This window comes from Mus pahari, chromosome 4 (assembly GCF_900095145.1).
Source record: "Mus pahari chromosome 4, PAHARI_EIJ_v1.1, whole genome shotgun sequence".
Lineage (NCBI taxonomy): Eukaryota > Metazoa > Chordata > Mammalia > Rodentia > Muridae > Mus > Mus pahari.
In genome coordinates, this window is record NC_034593.1 from 80505502 (window position 1) to 80519905 (window position 14404).

General features: G+C 41.6%; 2 protein-coding genes across 28 annotated transcripts in view; one reads left to right on the forward strand and one right to left on the reverse strand.

The window, feature by feature from the left end:
• Positions 1–7404, reverse strand: part of Ubap2l (ubiquitin associated protein 2 like) — a 57682-nt gene extending 50278 nt beyond the window's left edge. For 14 of the 27 annotated variants that reach the window (XM_029537595.1, XM_029537591.1, XM_029537585.1 and 11 more), the window contains exons 1-2: positions 7277–7333; positions 2683–2812 (exon numbers count right to left, since the gene is read on the reverse strand). In XM_029537595.1, the coding sequence (XP_029393455.1) occupies positions 2683–2772 (90 nt within the window). In that variant the 5' untranslated portion in view covers positions 2773–2812; positions 7277–7333. Of the gene's footprint in view, positions 1–2682; positions 2813–6853; positions 6875–7211 lie in introns of those variants that run through there. The other 13 variants (XM_029537596.1, XM_021195673.1, XM_021195681.1 and 10 more) reach the window with 6 other exon arrangements.
• A 210-nt stretch (positions 7405–7614) lies between these two features.
• C4H1orf43 (chromosome 4 C1orf43 homolog) lies at positions 7615–12529 on the forward strand. The gene is made up of 6 exons (XM_029537602.1): positions 7615–7924; positions 8284–8385; positions 9847–9964; positions 10166–10219; positions 11920–12086; positions 12177–12529. Exons 1-6 carry the CDS (start codon positions 7859–7861, stop codon positions 12237–12239), a joined length of 570 nt encoding a protein of 189 aa, XP_029393462.1. The 5' UTR covers positions 7615–7858; the 3' UTR covers positions 12240–12529.
• The last annotated feature ends 1875 nt before the right edge of the window (positions 12530–14404 follow it).

Below are 14404 nucleotides of genomic sequence, written 5' to 3' on the forward strand. Positions count from 1 at the left end.
CAGACGAAACTATAGTAAGGCACTTGCCTTACATGTGGCTCTAGAGTCAATCCTCAGCAATGCAACTCACCTACAAAATCCAAAGCAACTTGTTCTTGTGCTCCAAGCCTGTACCCACAGTTACTTGAGAGGTGAAGGCAAGAAGATGGAAAGCTCATGGTTGACCTGGACTACAAAATGAGCTCAAGGCCAGCCTGGGCAACTTTATGAGACCCTGTCTCAAAATAAAAAAAACATAAAAACAAGACTAGGGAGATCTTTACCCAGACTACTCAAACTATAGGGCCACTTCTCAGCACTACAAAATTTAAAAACTAGACAAGGGTAGTGGTAGAGCATGCCTTTAATCCCAGCTCTCAGGAGGCAGAAGCAGGCTGATCTCTGAGTTTAAAGTCAGCCTGGTCTACACACTAGGTTCCAGGATAGCAAAAACATAGAAACTGTGCCTCAAATAAACAAGTAATAAAGTAATGTTTAACACACAAACAGTGGAGACAGGAAAGGGGGGGGGATGGAAGATTTGTGGAGGGGTAACCAGGAAGGGGGATATCATTTAAAATGTAAACAAATAAAATATATGATACTTAAAACAGAATGGCTAATACAGGGTGAAGCTGTAAACTAATTAAGATCTAAATCCAGAGAGCAATCAATCTTTTCACCAATGTTCATAGCTCAAGGAACTTTCATCCTGGAAATATCTGTCCATCAATTCACATTAATGTATTTATAAAGATATGTGTAAACAAGGTTCCTATTTCTTCAATCCAATACTAACCACTTACTTGAAATATTTTTTAACTCAAGGATATACTCAACATATCTTATGAGTATATGGTATATGTAAGGCCAAGAATTTTACTACCATAATTGGTCTTTTTGTTTTTGTTTTTCAGTGTCTCACTACTTATATCTGGCTCTATCCTGTAACTCATGTAGAGCATGCTGAGTGCTTGGATTAAAAGCATACTATTACTACACGCCCATCTACCCATAGTAGAGATTTAAGTGCTAAAATTCTGCTACAAATTTACTTGGAAAGCCTAGTAAATAAAAATAATTAAAGGAGCCAGGCAGTGGTGGTGCACGCCTTTAATCCTAGCACTTAGAAGGCAGGGGCAGACACAAGATGATCTCAGAGTTCAAGACCAATCTAGTCTGCAGAGTGAGTTCCAGGACGTCTGAGACAACACAGAGAAAACCTATCTTGAATAAAAAAGTTTAAGGGGAGCAGGTCTGGTGATATAGACCTCTAATCCATGCACTCAGAAGGCTGAGGCAAGAATATCACAAGTCAAAGCCAGTCTCAACAACTCAGTGAAAACCTGTCTTGAAAAAAAAAAAAAAACTGGAGCCAAGTAAAGTGTCACACACCTTTAATCCCAGCACTAAGGAGACAGAGGCAGGGCAGATCTGAGTTCGTGGCCAGCCAGGGCATCACAGAGAAACCTTGTCGCCAAATAAATAAATAAGAAAACAGACCATGATGACAGCCCACGACTGAATTTATTAAACAAAACCTGACACACAGGAGATTCTAAGTTCGAGGCCAGCCTGAACTACATACACAGTGACTACTAGCCAGCCAGTGCTACCTACCAAGACCCTGGAGGAAAAAGAGGAAAGAGAAAAGGGAAAGAAAAGGGGGGGAAAGTTAAGTCAAGGAACATCTTGGAAACCTTTACTCTAGTCTTATACAATCAATATACTGGACCACTGTGCTTAATTCAAGTAAGTAACTCATACCCATAACACTTGTTATGGATTGTGTGATTTACAACACATCTAAATCAAACTTAATATCCAAAGTTAATTTATTCCTCTAAAACTTAGCAATGCTCATCACCCCTTTGAGGGTCAAACAACCATTTCATGGGGGTAAGGCCGCATATCAGATACCCTGCATATTAGTTACAATTCATAGTTACAGTGTCAAAATGAGTTATGAAGAAGCAAATAAATATATTTGTTTATAAATAAATAAATAAATATAAGAGTCACCATAACTTAAACTGTATTAAAGGGTCATAGTATTAGGGAGGTTGAGAATGATTGCTCTATGGTCTCATTTGTTAATTACAAGAATAGTGAAGATGGGAAAGGAAAAACTCAGGTAAGGAGGCTGGTGAGATGGGTCAGCGGGTAAGAGCACCAACTGCTCTTCCAAAGGTCCCGAGTTCAAATTCCAGCAACCATATGGTGGCTCACAACCATCCGTAATAAGATCTGATGCCACTTCTGGAGTGTCTGAAGACAACTACAGTGTAATTACATATAATAAATAAATAAATAAATCTTTAAAAAAAAAACAAAAACCTCAGTTAAGGCCTCAAGACCTTAGGGGAAAATAAGAGCAGAAGTCAAAATCTTTCAGGAAAAGGGTATCATGACAAATATTGGTTAAAGAGAATAAGTAATGTACTGCTCAACCAGCTCTAATACTGGAAGGAAAACAATCATACCCAGCACAGTATTCAAAATGAAGTCTTAAGCCTCACAACATTAAACAATAAAAAAATAAACACATTATCACAGAATGTCGCTAATAGTTATCAGACCAAGGAACAGCTAACAATAAGGAACCTAAATCAACACCCCAAAGCACAGAATGATGCTACACTGCATGGAAACCACTATCAGGTGGTGTAGTTACTCATTGATTCACATCCTTGCATTCATTACCTGTGGCCGCTGCTTGTGCTGTGTCTGGTTTTGGTTTTGAGGTTGTTCCCAGTTTCCCCGGGCTCGGTTAGTGCCCACCGACGTCATCATTTACAGTATATACAAATAACAGTATTTACAAAGAAGAATACTGAAGAGGAAAAAACAGATGGTTAAACGTAGGTAAAAAGTTTAAATTCTATTTTATCAGTACTTTACCACCAATTACTTTGCTATTCTCAACAAACCAAGGAAATTCATCTATTTTTTTTTTAAACTCACCTATTTTTATTTTTAATTCACCTACTTTTATTCTTTTTTCTAGTGGTGCTGGGGATCAAACTCAGGCCTTTATATATGCTAGGCAAGCTCTATACAACTTAGCTACATTTTCAACTCAAGATCCATCTTTTAATATATTATTTTGGGTTTTAGTGTGAGCTGGCCTCAAACACACTGTAGCAAACTGACTTTGAAAACCTAATCATCTTTCCTCTCCTTCCTGAGTACTATGACTACAGGTATGTGCCACTGAAAGAAACTTGTTATAGTGTAATAAATATGACTATTCCATTTTTGTTCATATGCATCAGTGATAAAACATATGGTTCTGTATGCATGAGGTCCTAGGCTAGGCTAGGTAATCAAAGCCTACACCAGGAAATGTATAAAAGTATATGTGATGTTTGTTTGTTTGAAGACAGTCTATGTAGCCTTGGCTGGCCTCAAACTCATGGCAATCCTCCTGCTTCTTCCTCCCAAGTGCTGTCCCATGTGACTTTTCTAAAAAGACATTAGAAACATACTTGATTACTGCTATCTTGCAAATAAGCAAAAATCATTATCAATATTAAAAAACTTTCTAAACATGTGAAAGTATCTGAAGTGTCTTTGACAAAAAGAAAGACAATTAACAAACCCTGAAAATAAATGCCTTCCAGGAGTTGGGCACAGCACATACCTGTAATCCCAGCACTTGGAAAGCTGACCAGAAAGGATCATAAATTTGAGGCCAGTCTGGGCAACACAGTAAGATCCTGTCACAAAAGACAGACAGACGTGAAAGAAGGAAGGGAGGGAGGAGAGAGGGAGGAAAGAGGAGAGAGGGAGGAAAGGGAAGAAAGGAGGAAGAACCTTCTAGATTAGTCTATAAGTCAAAGAAATTGCAATTTTATAATACTGGATGAACTGTGGGCATAGCTCAGTTAAGGGCCTAGGTTCATAACCATAACAGGGGGCTAGAAGGAAAAAAAAAATACTCAGTACACGTTAAAAACAGTCATAGCCTTACACTGTTTGACAAGCTGTGACTTCTACTACTTAGAAAAGACAAATTCATAACTAGCCTTTTATTTCCAGTTTTAGCTCTTCATGACTAGGGCATGTGTTAGTCCTAGTGACTACCCAGAATCTATTTCCTAGACAGTTAATTCCAACACACTGCCTTTGCAGCTGTTTCAGCTGGTCTCCTATATATTTTCAAGTAAACAGAATGGCAATTACTCTCCACCACTCACCTTAAAACTAAAGAGAATTCCAAATCTGCCCCCCAATCAAATGCACCTACCACCAAGTTTGAAAAGGCTTCTAGGAAATGACTTTAAATTTGATACTGTTTGCAGAATGGCTTCACTTTTTGAAGAGACATAGAACATAGAGCCTTCTCAAAACTAGAACATAGTTTCTGTACTTTCTATCAAATAAGTGTTCTACTAAATTCAAGTTCTCTTTCTTCATATTGTTTTGTAATGTAATCTCAGCTGCTGCTTTGAGTAAACAAAGGAAACATTCATCTTCATGATAGTGTGCTCAAAATCAAGTTACTTTTCATTGTTTTATCCCTTTCCAAAGACAAATTTATACTTTCCAGCTCTACATTTTTTTTTTTTTTTTTGTTCACTAACGAAACATTATACAAGGTAATTCTAGACTACCCAGCAGACACTGGATTTTGAGGTCAGGCGAGTTCTAAAGAAATATGCAAGGATTAAGTGGAGACATGAACTTCACCCGTTTCTTGGATAACACAGAGAAAAAGCTGGCTTTCCTGTAGATAAATCCTTCACCAAGGAGTGTCAATAGGTTGCACAAGTCTTTGTTTTTGATGTGGTTATTAAGAACAAAGACTTCTACTTCGTTCCTCATCACCAATTTAGGTTTTAACAGGCACAGCACTAATTTTTAACCAGTACCTCTTCCCCAACATACATGTACAAAGACCTGTAAATAGTATAGTATTAGGTCACTTTCCCAAGTTAACATTATAGTTGTTTCAATAATTTACAAAAATACAAGTGTTATTTAACTAAGTACTGGTGGATCCAAAACAGCAATAGTTGGGGAAGAGGAGCTAGTGGGAAAATTATGTTTTAAAATTAGCTATAAGATAATCTCAACCTACTCCTGTTCCTGTGGTTTAAAAAATGCTATATGGTTTCTACTCCATGTATATGAATTTTTAAGAATTATACCATAAATATAAGCTGTAAGACTAGTTGTATAGATCACTGCACATTTTACAAGTTAGATATATATTATAGTCATATTGAAAGATATGTAACTAGCCAGGAAAAAAAAAATCCTTTTAATCAATCTTGCTTTTAACTTCCATTTCCCTCTTTGAAAATACTTTGAAATGTGTAACTAAGAAAAATTTAACCCCCTCATTAGTAACAATGAGCAACAGGTCAAAAGTAAATAATCTGGGCAAACCACTTAAGGGCACAGAATTAGTAGCAAGCAAAGAGTAATACCCAGAGTTACACAGGGAAAGTGAGTGGCCTTGTCTTGTGAACTCATAGAAAACCTAAGTACTTAAGGGAAGTGGGATGAGAAAGAAGTACTGGAAACCAAGGGAACACTACAGAACAAGTACAAGTTTCAACAAAGAAGTGCCCTTGATTACATTTTGAAAGCCAGCTACTTAAAAAAATAGCCAGAGAAATTTTACTGAAAAAAATAAACAATATGTATTTATTGAGAATCTACTATGTATCCAATCCTTCAGGAAATACAAAAGCAGTGTAACTTAGTTGCTGCTCTCAGGGAGCTTACAATCTAATGTGAGAAACAATTTAGACATTCTGAAGTTGGACTGGGATGGGTAAGGCTTACCACTTCTAACAGAGAAACTAATTTCCCTAGACCTGTGTCCCATTCCCCAACCACCTTCAATCTAATAGGAGTCTTCCCAGCTAGAAACACTGGGGAATGCCAGTACATTTAGCCCTTCCTCACTATTTTACACGGCAGCAGTATCTCCCATTCACAACAGAAACAATCACTGGAATATCTATAAAAAAGACAGTGGTGTAGGACCCACAACACAGTCTTAGCAACAGATACACATCCAAATATTTTAATCTCTAATGCTGGTTGTCAAACTGACCCATATCCCCCTCCCAGCAAGACAGCAGATATCCCCAACGCAGAATATGGGAGGTGGATACAAAAAAGAATCTCCCCATTTAGTAGTCAGGGAGTCAAAGGCAAAAAAAAAAAAAAAAAATTTAAAAAATTAACAAAATCGCCATTAACTGTTTTTTCTTTCCACAACAACCTTCACCAGAGGCTAAATTTTAAGAATCGTGGAAAACAGTCTCTTGTTTGTGACATCACTTTGCAAAACAATTTAGGGGCTGTACACCAGGTGAAGGGTCTCAAGAAATTTGGAATTCCATTCCCATTATGAGAAAAATGAACAAATGCCCAGTCTAGTGACGTCCCTTAGGCATAACACAATCCACGGGGGCCTCCATGTCCAGCTTCCCAAAAAAGATAACTGCTTGGGTAGCCAAAACTACAGAATAGACAACAGGAAGTCAAAGACTGCAGTGAAAATCTATTCCACGACCAGGGTCGGTAAGAAAGAAGGCAGGGTAATAAGAGGAGCTGACAAAGAGGCTGGAAACGAACAGAGAGGACAGAAGCCCACGCGCGGAGGAGGGGAGACTCACCCCCCTCCGCGCCACATCTAGAGCCCATGGGGCCATTCGCCTCTCTACCTCCCACCCGGAACAAATTAATCCTCCGCACTCCAAACCGAGGGCCACATGGGGGAGTTTGGGGCAGCTCCACCCCATCGCCACCCCCCTCCGCCCCCAAATCCAGGCCGGATCCGGATCAGAGGCCCAGAGAGGACTGGGGAGGGAGGAGGCCTTCTCCAGACACTGACCCTAGTAGACAGCCCTACCTCAGGCTGGGCCCAGGCCTCGCTCGCCCGCGCTCTTTCTCGCTCTCCCCCTTCAGGCTCTAGCCGCATGCCCCCCCCTCCGGCTGCCCCAAGCCCCGCCCCGGCCACGCTCCCAAATCGAGGCCCCGGCTCTGGCGCGGCCCAGTAGGCCGCGAACCCAACTATAAACAAAACCCCCGGCGGCCAACTCGAGGGGGGAGGTTGGACGCCCGGGTTCCCAAGCCCAGAAGGGAGGGTGTACAGCGGGGAGACACACGGCGTGGGGGGGGGCTACCGCGGGAAGGGAATACGGAGGGGACACAGGGAAAGAAGGAGGGTAAAAAGGGGATCGCGGATTTAAAGGGGCCGCGGACAATACCCGGCCCCGCCGCGTTGCCGCTGCCGCCGCCGCCGCCGCCAACGCCGCTGCGCTCCCAACTTTACCTCAGTCTCCTCCACACTGACACCCCGGGCCGCGCCGCCCCTGTCACGTGATATAAGATTCCCTCCTCCCCACCCCCTCCCTCCTTTTCCCTCTCGCGCTCGCTCTCGCGCCTTCCCCCCTCCCACTTGCCTTCCTGCGTCCCTCAGCACGTGACGCGTAGGGGCCGCGCACGTCAGCGTGCGCGCTCCTCCCCGCCACGAAACACTGCTCTTGAGTTCCGCGCGGCCGCCCCGCCCCCGCCCCCGCCCCGCCCCGCACGGCTCCGCCTCCATCACGTGACTCCAGAAGGGCCTCGGATTCCTCTTACTGGCGTAGTCCCAGGTTCCTTTGCGGACATAAGTCACGTGGCGGGGGGCGGAACTGGGACGGGAAGGTCCTCTGCTTGACTAGCGCCCCCATCCTCCATGTTTTCTGACAGTCTGTAGCCTGGTTGGTTGTTTTGTTTTGTTTTTTTAATCGAAAACCATATGGAAATGTTCGGAGAGCTCCAGGGAACCTAGGTGCCCTGGCTTCGGCAGAGCCTGGGCTAACGCGCGAGCGCGGCGGGACTGTCCTAGCAGGTGTTCCCGGAGAGAGAGGCGATGGCGTCTAGTAGTAACTGGCTTTCTGGAGTGAATGTCGTGCTGGTGATGGCGTACGGGAGCTTGGTGAGATCCCCATTCTGTTCCTCTTGTGGCGTTTGTCTGAGTCTGGACCCTCCTCCTCCTGAGCCGTCCTGCCTTCGTTCTTCAGCCACTTAAACTTGCTTTGTTTCTGGACTTCCCGAATAGTATCCGTAGGCTGTCTGAGATCTTAAAGTCAAAGCTGCCTGGCTCTGAGGAAGAACCTTCCCTCTTGAATTATAGGGCCCAGGTTAACATGCCTCCCCGTTATTAATCCCAGACCCATCTCCGTCCTTAGCGACCTGGCTTCGCCCCAAAGCATCCAGCTAAACCCAGGGATTTTGAAAGTGAACATTTTTAAAAAGTATTGTTATTACTAAAATGGTTCTAATCTTTTTGGGCAGGTATTCGTACTGCTGTTTATTTTTGTGAAGAGACAAATCATGCGCTTTGCAATGAAATCTAGAAGGGGACCTCATGTTCCTGTAGGACACAATGCCCCCAAGGTAGGTCATTACAGTGTAAGGTAAACCTAGTTCTTTGGCACAAGGAAATTTTTCTCGGACTTTAAAAGAAGACTTTTATTCATATGCTTACATTCATTTTCCCCTCCACAAACTAAGCAATAACTACCTGCTCACTGCTGCTCCACAACATGTACCTTAAGATTTAAACCAATTCAGCTGTAAAATGACTCTCATCTTCAACTTAAATTACCAAATGTTTCATGTTGCTTTAGTTTAAGCATGAAGTTGGGAACAGTTACAGTTGGTTCCAACTTTGTGAGAATGGTTGCCTTTGCAGAATTTGGTTTTTTGGTTTTCTAGACAGGGTTTCTCTGAGTAGCCCTGGCTGTCCTGGAACTCACTTTGTAGACCAGGCTGGCCTCAAACTCAGAAATCCGCCTGCCTCTGCCTCCCGAGTGCTGGCATTAATGGCATACGCCACCTACGCCCGCCTTTGCAAAATTTTAAAGATGCCCATTGTGCTTGCTTAGAATGCAGAAGACTGGGTTTAATCCCTGACACTACCGAAAGCAAGGGGCGGGGCAATAATCACCTAGTTCCACTTTTCAAGTCAAACCTAAAGCCAAAGAAAGAAATTACCTAACAACTTTTTAATGTTGTTATTGTTCTTTGTTTTGTATTTTGAGATATACTGAACACACTATTGTAACCCAATATGGCTCTCTCACCACCTAACCTCAAAGCAGTCCCCCTGCTGGGACGATACAAGTGATGAGATTACCAAGATAATGTGCCACATCAGACTGCATCTACAAATGTAATAATCGTGCTGGGCGTGGTAGAGTATACCTTTAATCCCAGCACTCAGGCAGAGACAGGCGGATCTCTGAGGCCAACCAGGTCTACAGAGCTAATTCGGGACAGCCAGGGCTATGTAGAAAAACCTTGACATGAAAAACCAAAAAAATAGTAAAAGGAAATAATCTAGTAGTGTCTAAACTTTCTCCTTAAGTGCTTTTCTTCTCTTGGCTTTAAGAAAAATGTCTTTAATGAAACTTTGTCTATTAAAAAACCTGTTGGTATATATAACTACCATCTGACATTAAAACTCAGGTTTCAAGGCTGGGCAGTTAGGCATATGCCTTTAATCCCAGCACTCAGGAGGCAAAAGCAGGAGAATCTGTAATTTTGAGGCCAGCCTAATCTACAGAGTGATTTCTAGGACAGTCAGGGTTTCTCTGTGTAGCCCTGGCTGACCTAGAACTCACTTTGTAGACCAGGCTGTCCTCAAAAACCCAATAATCTCAATAATAGCTCACACAAAGACACACCTAGGCCAGCACTTCCTAATAGTGCTACTCCCTGGGCCAAGCATATACAAACCACACCATTCTTTGATATTTCTCTGTTTAATATTAGTTTATATGCTCTGTCCCCTTTGCAACTTGTTGGGAAACAGAATACAAGATAGTGATGATGTATTGTTTTCTGAATGCACAGGACTTAAAAGAGGAGATCGATATTCGACTATCCAGGGTTCAGGATATCAAGTATGAACCCCAGCTCCTTGCAGATGATGATACCAGACTACTGCAGCTGGAAACCCAGGGGAATCAAAGTATGTGACAAGCTCCTGGAGGATGTTTCACTGAGGTCCCACAGCTTTAGAATTCCTCTATTAGCAATTTCAACACTTATAACAAAACTTCATAGTCCTAAGTTATTGGATATATGCTAGATACAAGGAGGCAGTTACTAATTCACTGTAATCTTGGAATATTTTGCGAGTGATCACTAAGACTCGTCTTTTTCTCAATAGGTTGCTACAACTATCTATACAGAATGAAAGCTCTAGATGCCATCCGTGCCTCTGGTAAGTTAGCTGATAAGGTACACTCTAGAATCTTAAACCTGTGGAACAGAAAGATGAACCATTTCTTGTTAAGATTTATTTTGAGAGTACTGTGTTAAAAGAAACCACTTTGGGTATCCAAGTGTGGTGACACATACCTTTAATCCCACAGTTCAGGAGTCAGGCAGGCAAATCTCAGTGAGTTAAAGGCCAGCTTTGTCTACTAAGGCAGTTCCAGGACATCCAGGGCTAGCTACATAGAGAGATCCTCTCTCAGAGATAAATCACCTCAGTTTGCTCTGTCTTCCTTCCTTTCTTTCACTTTCTGCCTGTCTTTTCTTGTTTTGTTTTGTTTTGAAACAGGGTTTCTTTGTGTAGCCCTGGCTGTCCTAGAATTCAGTCAATAAACCAGGCTGATCTCACACTCAGAGATCCACCTGCCTCTGCCTCCCAAGTGCCCTGCACTACCACCTCTTGGTGAGTAATTATTTCTTCTTCTAAGTGTCTGAATTATTTTGGTTTGGTGTTTTGTTTTAATTTGGAGAGGAGTCACATGGCTAAGGACAACCTTGACCTTCAGAGCCTCCTGCTTCTACCTCCCAAGTACTAGACTGGGCTTCGTGCTGCCACACTCAGTATATTTGGTGTTGTCAAACCCAGAGCTTCTGGTGTGCTCAGTAAGTGTACAAACAACTGAAATATATCTCTAGCCTAGTTTATGGTTTCTTTTTTTTCTAGTTTTTGTTTTGGAGAACTTGTTGGTTTGTTTTGATTTTTCTTTTTAAAGACAAAGTCTTGATATTAGCCTTGGCAGACCTTCAATTCAGAGAACTCCTGCCTTTGCCTGCTAGTACTGGGATTAAAGACATACCCCACGATCCTCTGTCTTACTATTTTTATACTATATGTATTGTGTGCTTGCATGGGTTTATATGTACTGTTTGTGTGCTTGAGGCTAAAAAGAGCAATCAGATCCTCTGAATCTGGAGTTCTGGGTAGCTGTGAGCATCTAAATCCAGGCTGCTGCAAGTGTATTGCAGGAAGTGCTGTTAGCTGTTGAGCTCTCTAGCCTCCAGTTTGTTTTAGACATTGGGGTGGGAGTGCTTTTTGTTTGCTTGCTTGCTTCCCCCCCCCCCCGGGTTTTTGTGTTATGGATGTTGGCGGGGGAGTTTTGGGGGTTTTGTTTGGTTGGGTTTTTTTCGTTTGCAGGTTTGTTTTTGAGACAGATTCTTGCTATGTAGCTCAAACTGGCCTTGACTTGAGCATCCTCCTGCCTTAGCCTCCCAGAGGTTGGGACTATTAGTATGTGCCACTACACTAGGCCTAGCACTTGATTTTGTTTTTTAAACTTCTTCTCCTGAAACCTTTAGTTTTATAAATTGAGTGATGATAATTGTTTCCCCTCAAAAGAAATTGGGAAATGTAGCATCCGCTTTTTCAGGAAGTCCAAGGGAGATGGTCAGTAGCACAGTAAAGGGTGTTGGTTCTATCAGATATCATTGACATAGAGCTTAGAGTTGTGTAGCAACTACCCAAGTAACCTCTGATCTTAACTCTATTAGATTTGGGGGGGGGGGTGCAACTCGTTATTCATGTCATTAGACACAATCTTATTCGTGTATATTAACTTTATAAAACGGGTTTCTTGATGATAATTACAACTATTTCTAAGTTTGGAAAAGTCGGGGAGCAGAGGTGTCATTGTGCTGTTGTCTTCTCAGAGATCCCATTTCATGCTGAAGGCCGGCACCCCTGTTCTTTAATGGGTAAGAATTTCCGCTCCTACTTGCTAGATCTGCGAAATACTAGCACTCCTTTCAAGGGTGTTGGAAAAGCCCTCATCGATACCCTCCTGGATGGATATGAGACAGCACGCTATGGGACAGGGGTAAGTTGAACTATTGGCTTTCTCTTCAAGGAACTAAAGGGATGAAATGCTTCAGACAAAGCGATTGATTTTTCCTTTCTGTCTCCTAAGGTCTTTGGCCAGAGTGAGTACTTGCGATATCAAGAGGCCTTGAGTGAGCTGGCCACTGTGTGAGTATGGTAGGGACCTGAAAGAAGGCTAGTTAGACATTTATGTACAGTAAGGAGAAAAATCACAAGGTCTAGGCCAGACCAGGCTGTATCTAAGTAAATAAGTAAACAAAAGTACAGAAGAATACAGAAGTGCTAGACTGTTCTCATAAAACTTGCCAGGATTAAATACAAAAGTGGATATTTTGCTCTATAAGCTATCAAGAGAAACTTCTACTTTGTGTGCAAATCTTGGGTTTTATTCTTGTTTTGGATTTTATTTTTTTGTCTACCCCACTAAAATGTCAAATAAATATTTTTAAAAGGGGGGTATAGGGGACTTTGGGGATATATAGCATTTGAAATGTAAATGAAGTAAATACCTAATAAAAAATTGGGGGAAAAAAGGTATAGCTAGCAAAGGAATGAGTTTTTTTCAGCACTTAGGAATTCCTCTGCTCTAGGGTCCTCTTTGTGCTTTGGTCCAATAAAAGTAAGATTTGAATTTTTTATTTATTTTTTTTACCATGTAATGCAATATGAACCTGTCTTTAAAGAAAGGAAATCAGTAGAAAGTCAATGTTTACGCATTTGTTTAAAAAGAATCTGACTGGTGAATGCTTTAAAGTAGTTTTATTATGCCACTTAGGCAAATTGTGAATGAACATGTATATTGAAAAAGGAAAGCCAACCTAGAGTTAGTCTCCAGGGTCTGAGGATATAATTGAGTTGGTAGAATGCTTGCCAAACATGTACAAGCCAGGGCATTTGACACCAACTTCTGATGTCTTTAGGTTTCTGCACATGTATGGTGCACATAAGCTTGCGGGCACATACACACAAATAAGAAATCTTTTTAAGATTTTATTTATTTATTATTTGTAAGTACACTGTAGCTGTCTTCAGACACTCCAGAAGAGGGCGTCAAATCTTGTTATGGATGGTTATGAGCCACCATGTGGTTGCTGGGATTTGAACTCTGGACCTTTGGAAGAGCAGTCGGGTGCTCTTACCCACTGAGCCATCTCACCAGCCCCACAAATAAGAAATCTTGAGGAGGCAAAGGCAGGTGGATTTCTGAGTTCGAGGCCAGCCTGGTCTACAGAGTGAGTTCCAGGACAGCCAAGGCTACACAGAGAAACCCTGTCTCGAAAAACCAAAAAGAAAAAAAGAAATCTTGAAAGAAGTTAGGCAGGAAATCTATTAAAAATTCACTTGAAATATAGATGCTGATTTCACCGTGATCTAAGTAGTTAGACTCAGAGTTAGGGATGTAGAATGTTGGTTGCTAGGATTTAATCAATATAGACTTAAGTTTTGTAAAATGAAAAGCATTCTGAAGGCTAACTGTGTAAAATTATGATTGTACTTAACTATCAAAGCATATTCTTGAAAATAGCCAGGTGCACTCCTTTAATCCCAGCACTTGGGAGGCAGAGGCAGGCAGCTATCTGAGTTCAGGGTCAGCCTGGTCTACAGAGTGAGTTCCAGGACAGCCAGGGCTACAGAGAGAAATCTTGTTTGAGAAACAAGGTTTATAGCTCTATATTTCATTAGATATTTTGTTACTTTGTTTTAATTTGGGTTTTTTTTTTTTTTAAAAAGATTTATTTTATGTATATGAGTACACTGTAGCTGTCTTCAGACACACCAAAAGAGGGCATCACATATTACAGATGGTTGTGAGCTGCCATGTGGTTGCTGAGAATTGAACTCAGGACCTATGGAAGAACAGTCGGTGCTCTTATCTGCTGAGCCATCTCTCCAGCCCCCTAATTTGGGTTTTTTGAGATATGATCTTGTTTCCTACAATTCAAGACAATGATAATCCTCTTGCCTTTGACGTCTTGAGTTTTATAATTATTGGTAAATACTACCATATCTGGCTATTTTTCTTTTTTTTTTAAATTCTCATTTCGCCAGGCAGTGGTGGTGCATACCTTTAATCCCAGCACTTGGGAGGCAGAGGCAGGCGGATTTCTGAGTTCGAGGCCAGCCTGGTCTACAAAGTGAGTTCCAGGACAACCAGGACTGCCCAGAGAAACCCTGTCTCGAAAAAACAAAACAAAAAATTCTCTTTTCTAGAAAGGTTTGATGGATAATAATGGAAGAATATAGGCTTTGAAATGTGATAAAACTGTCTATCTCTATAATATCATAAAAGGTAATTATTAAGCCAGGCATGGTGGC

Excerpts from the sequence above, each read along its gene's own strand:
- C4H1orf43 (XM_029537602.1), top strand. The coding sequence starts at position 7,859 with ATGGCGTCTAGTAGTAACTGGCTTTCTGGAGTGAATGTCGTGCTGGTG. Across the intron at positions 9,965-10,165 it reads GGAAACCCAGGGGAATCAAA|GTTGCTACAACTATCTATAC; the intron begins GTATGTGACAAG and ends TTTTCTCAATAG. Across the intron at positions 12,087-12,176 it reads CAGCACGCTATGGGACAGGG|GTCTTTGGCCAGAGTGAGTA; the intron begins GTAAGTTGAACT and ends CTGTCTCCTAAG.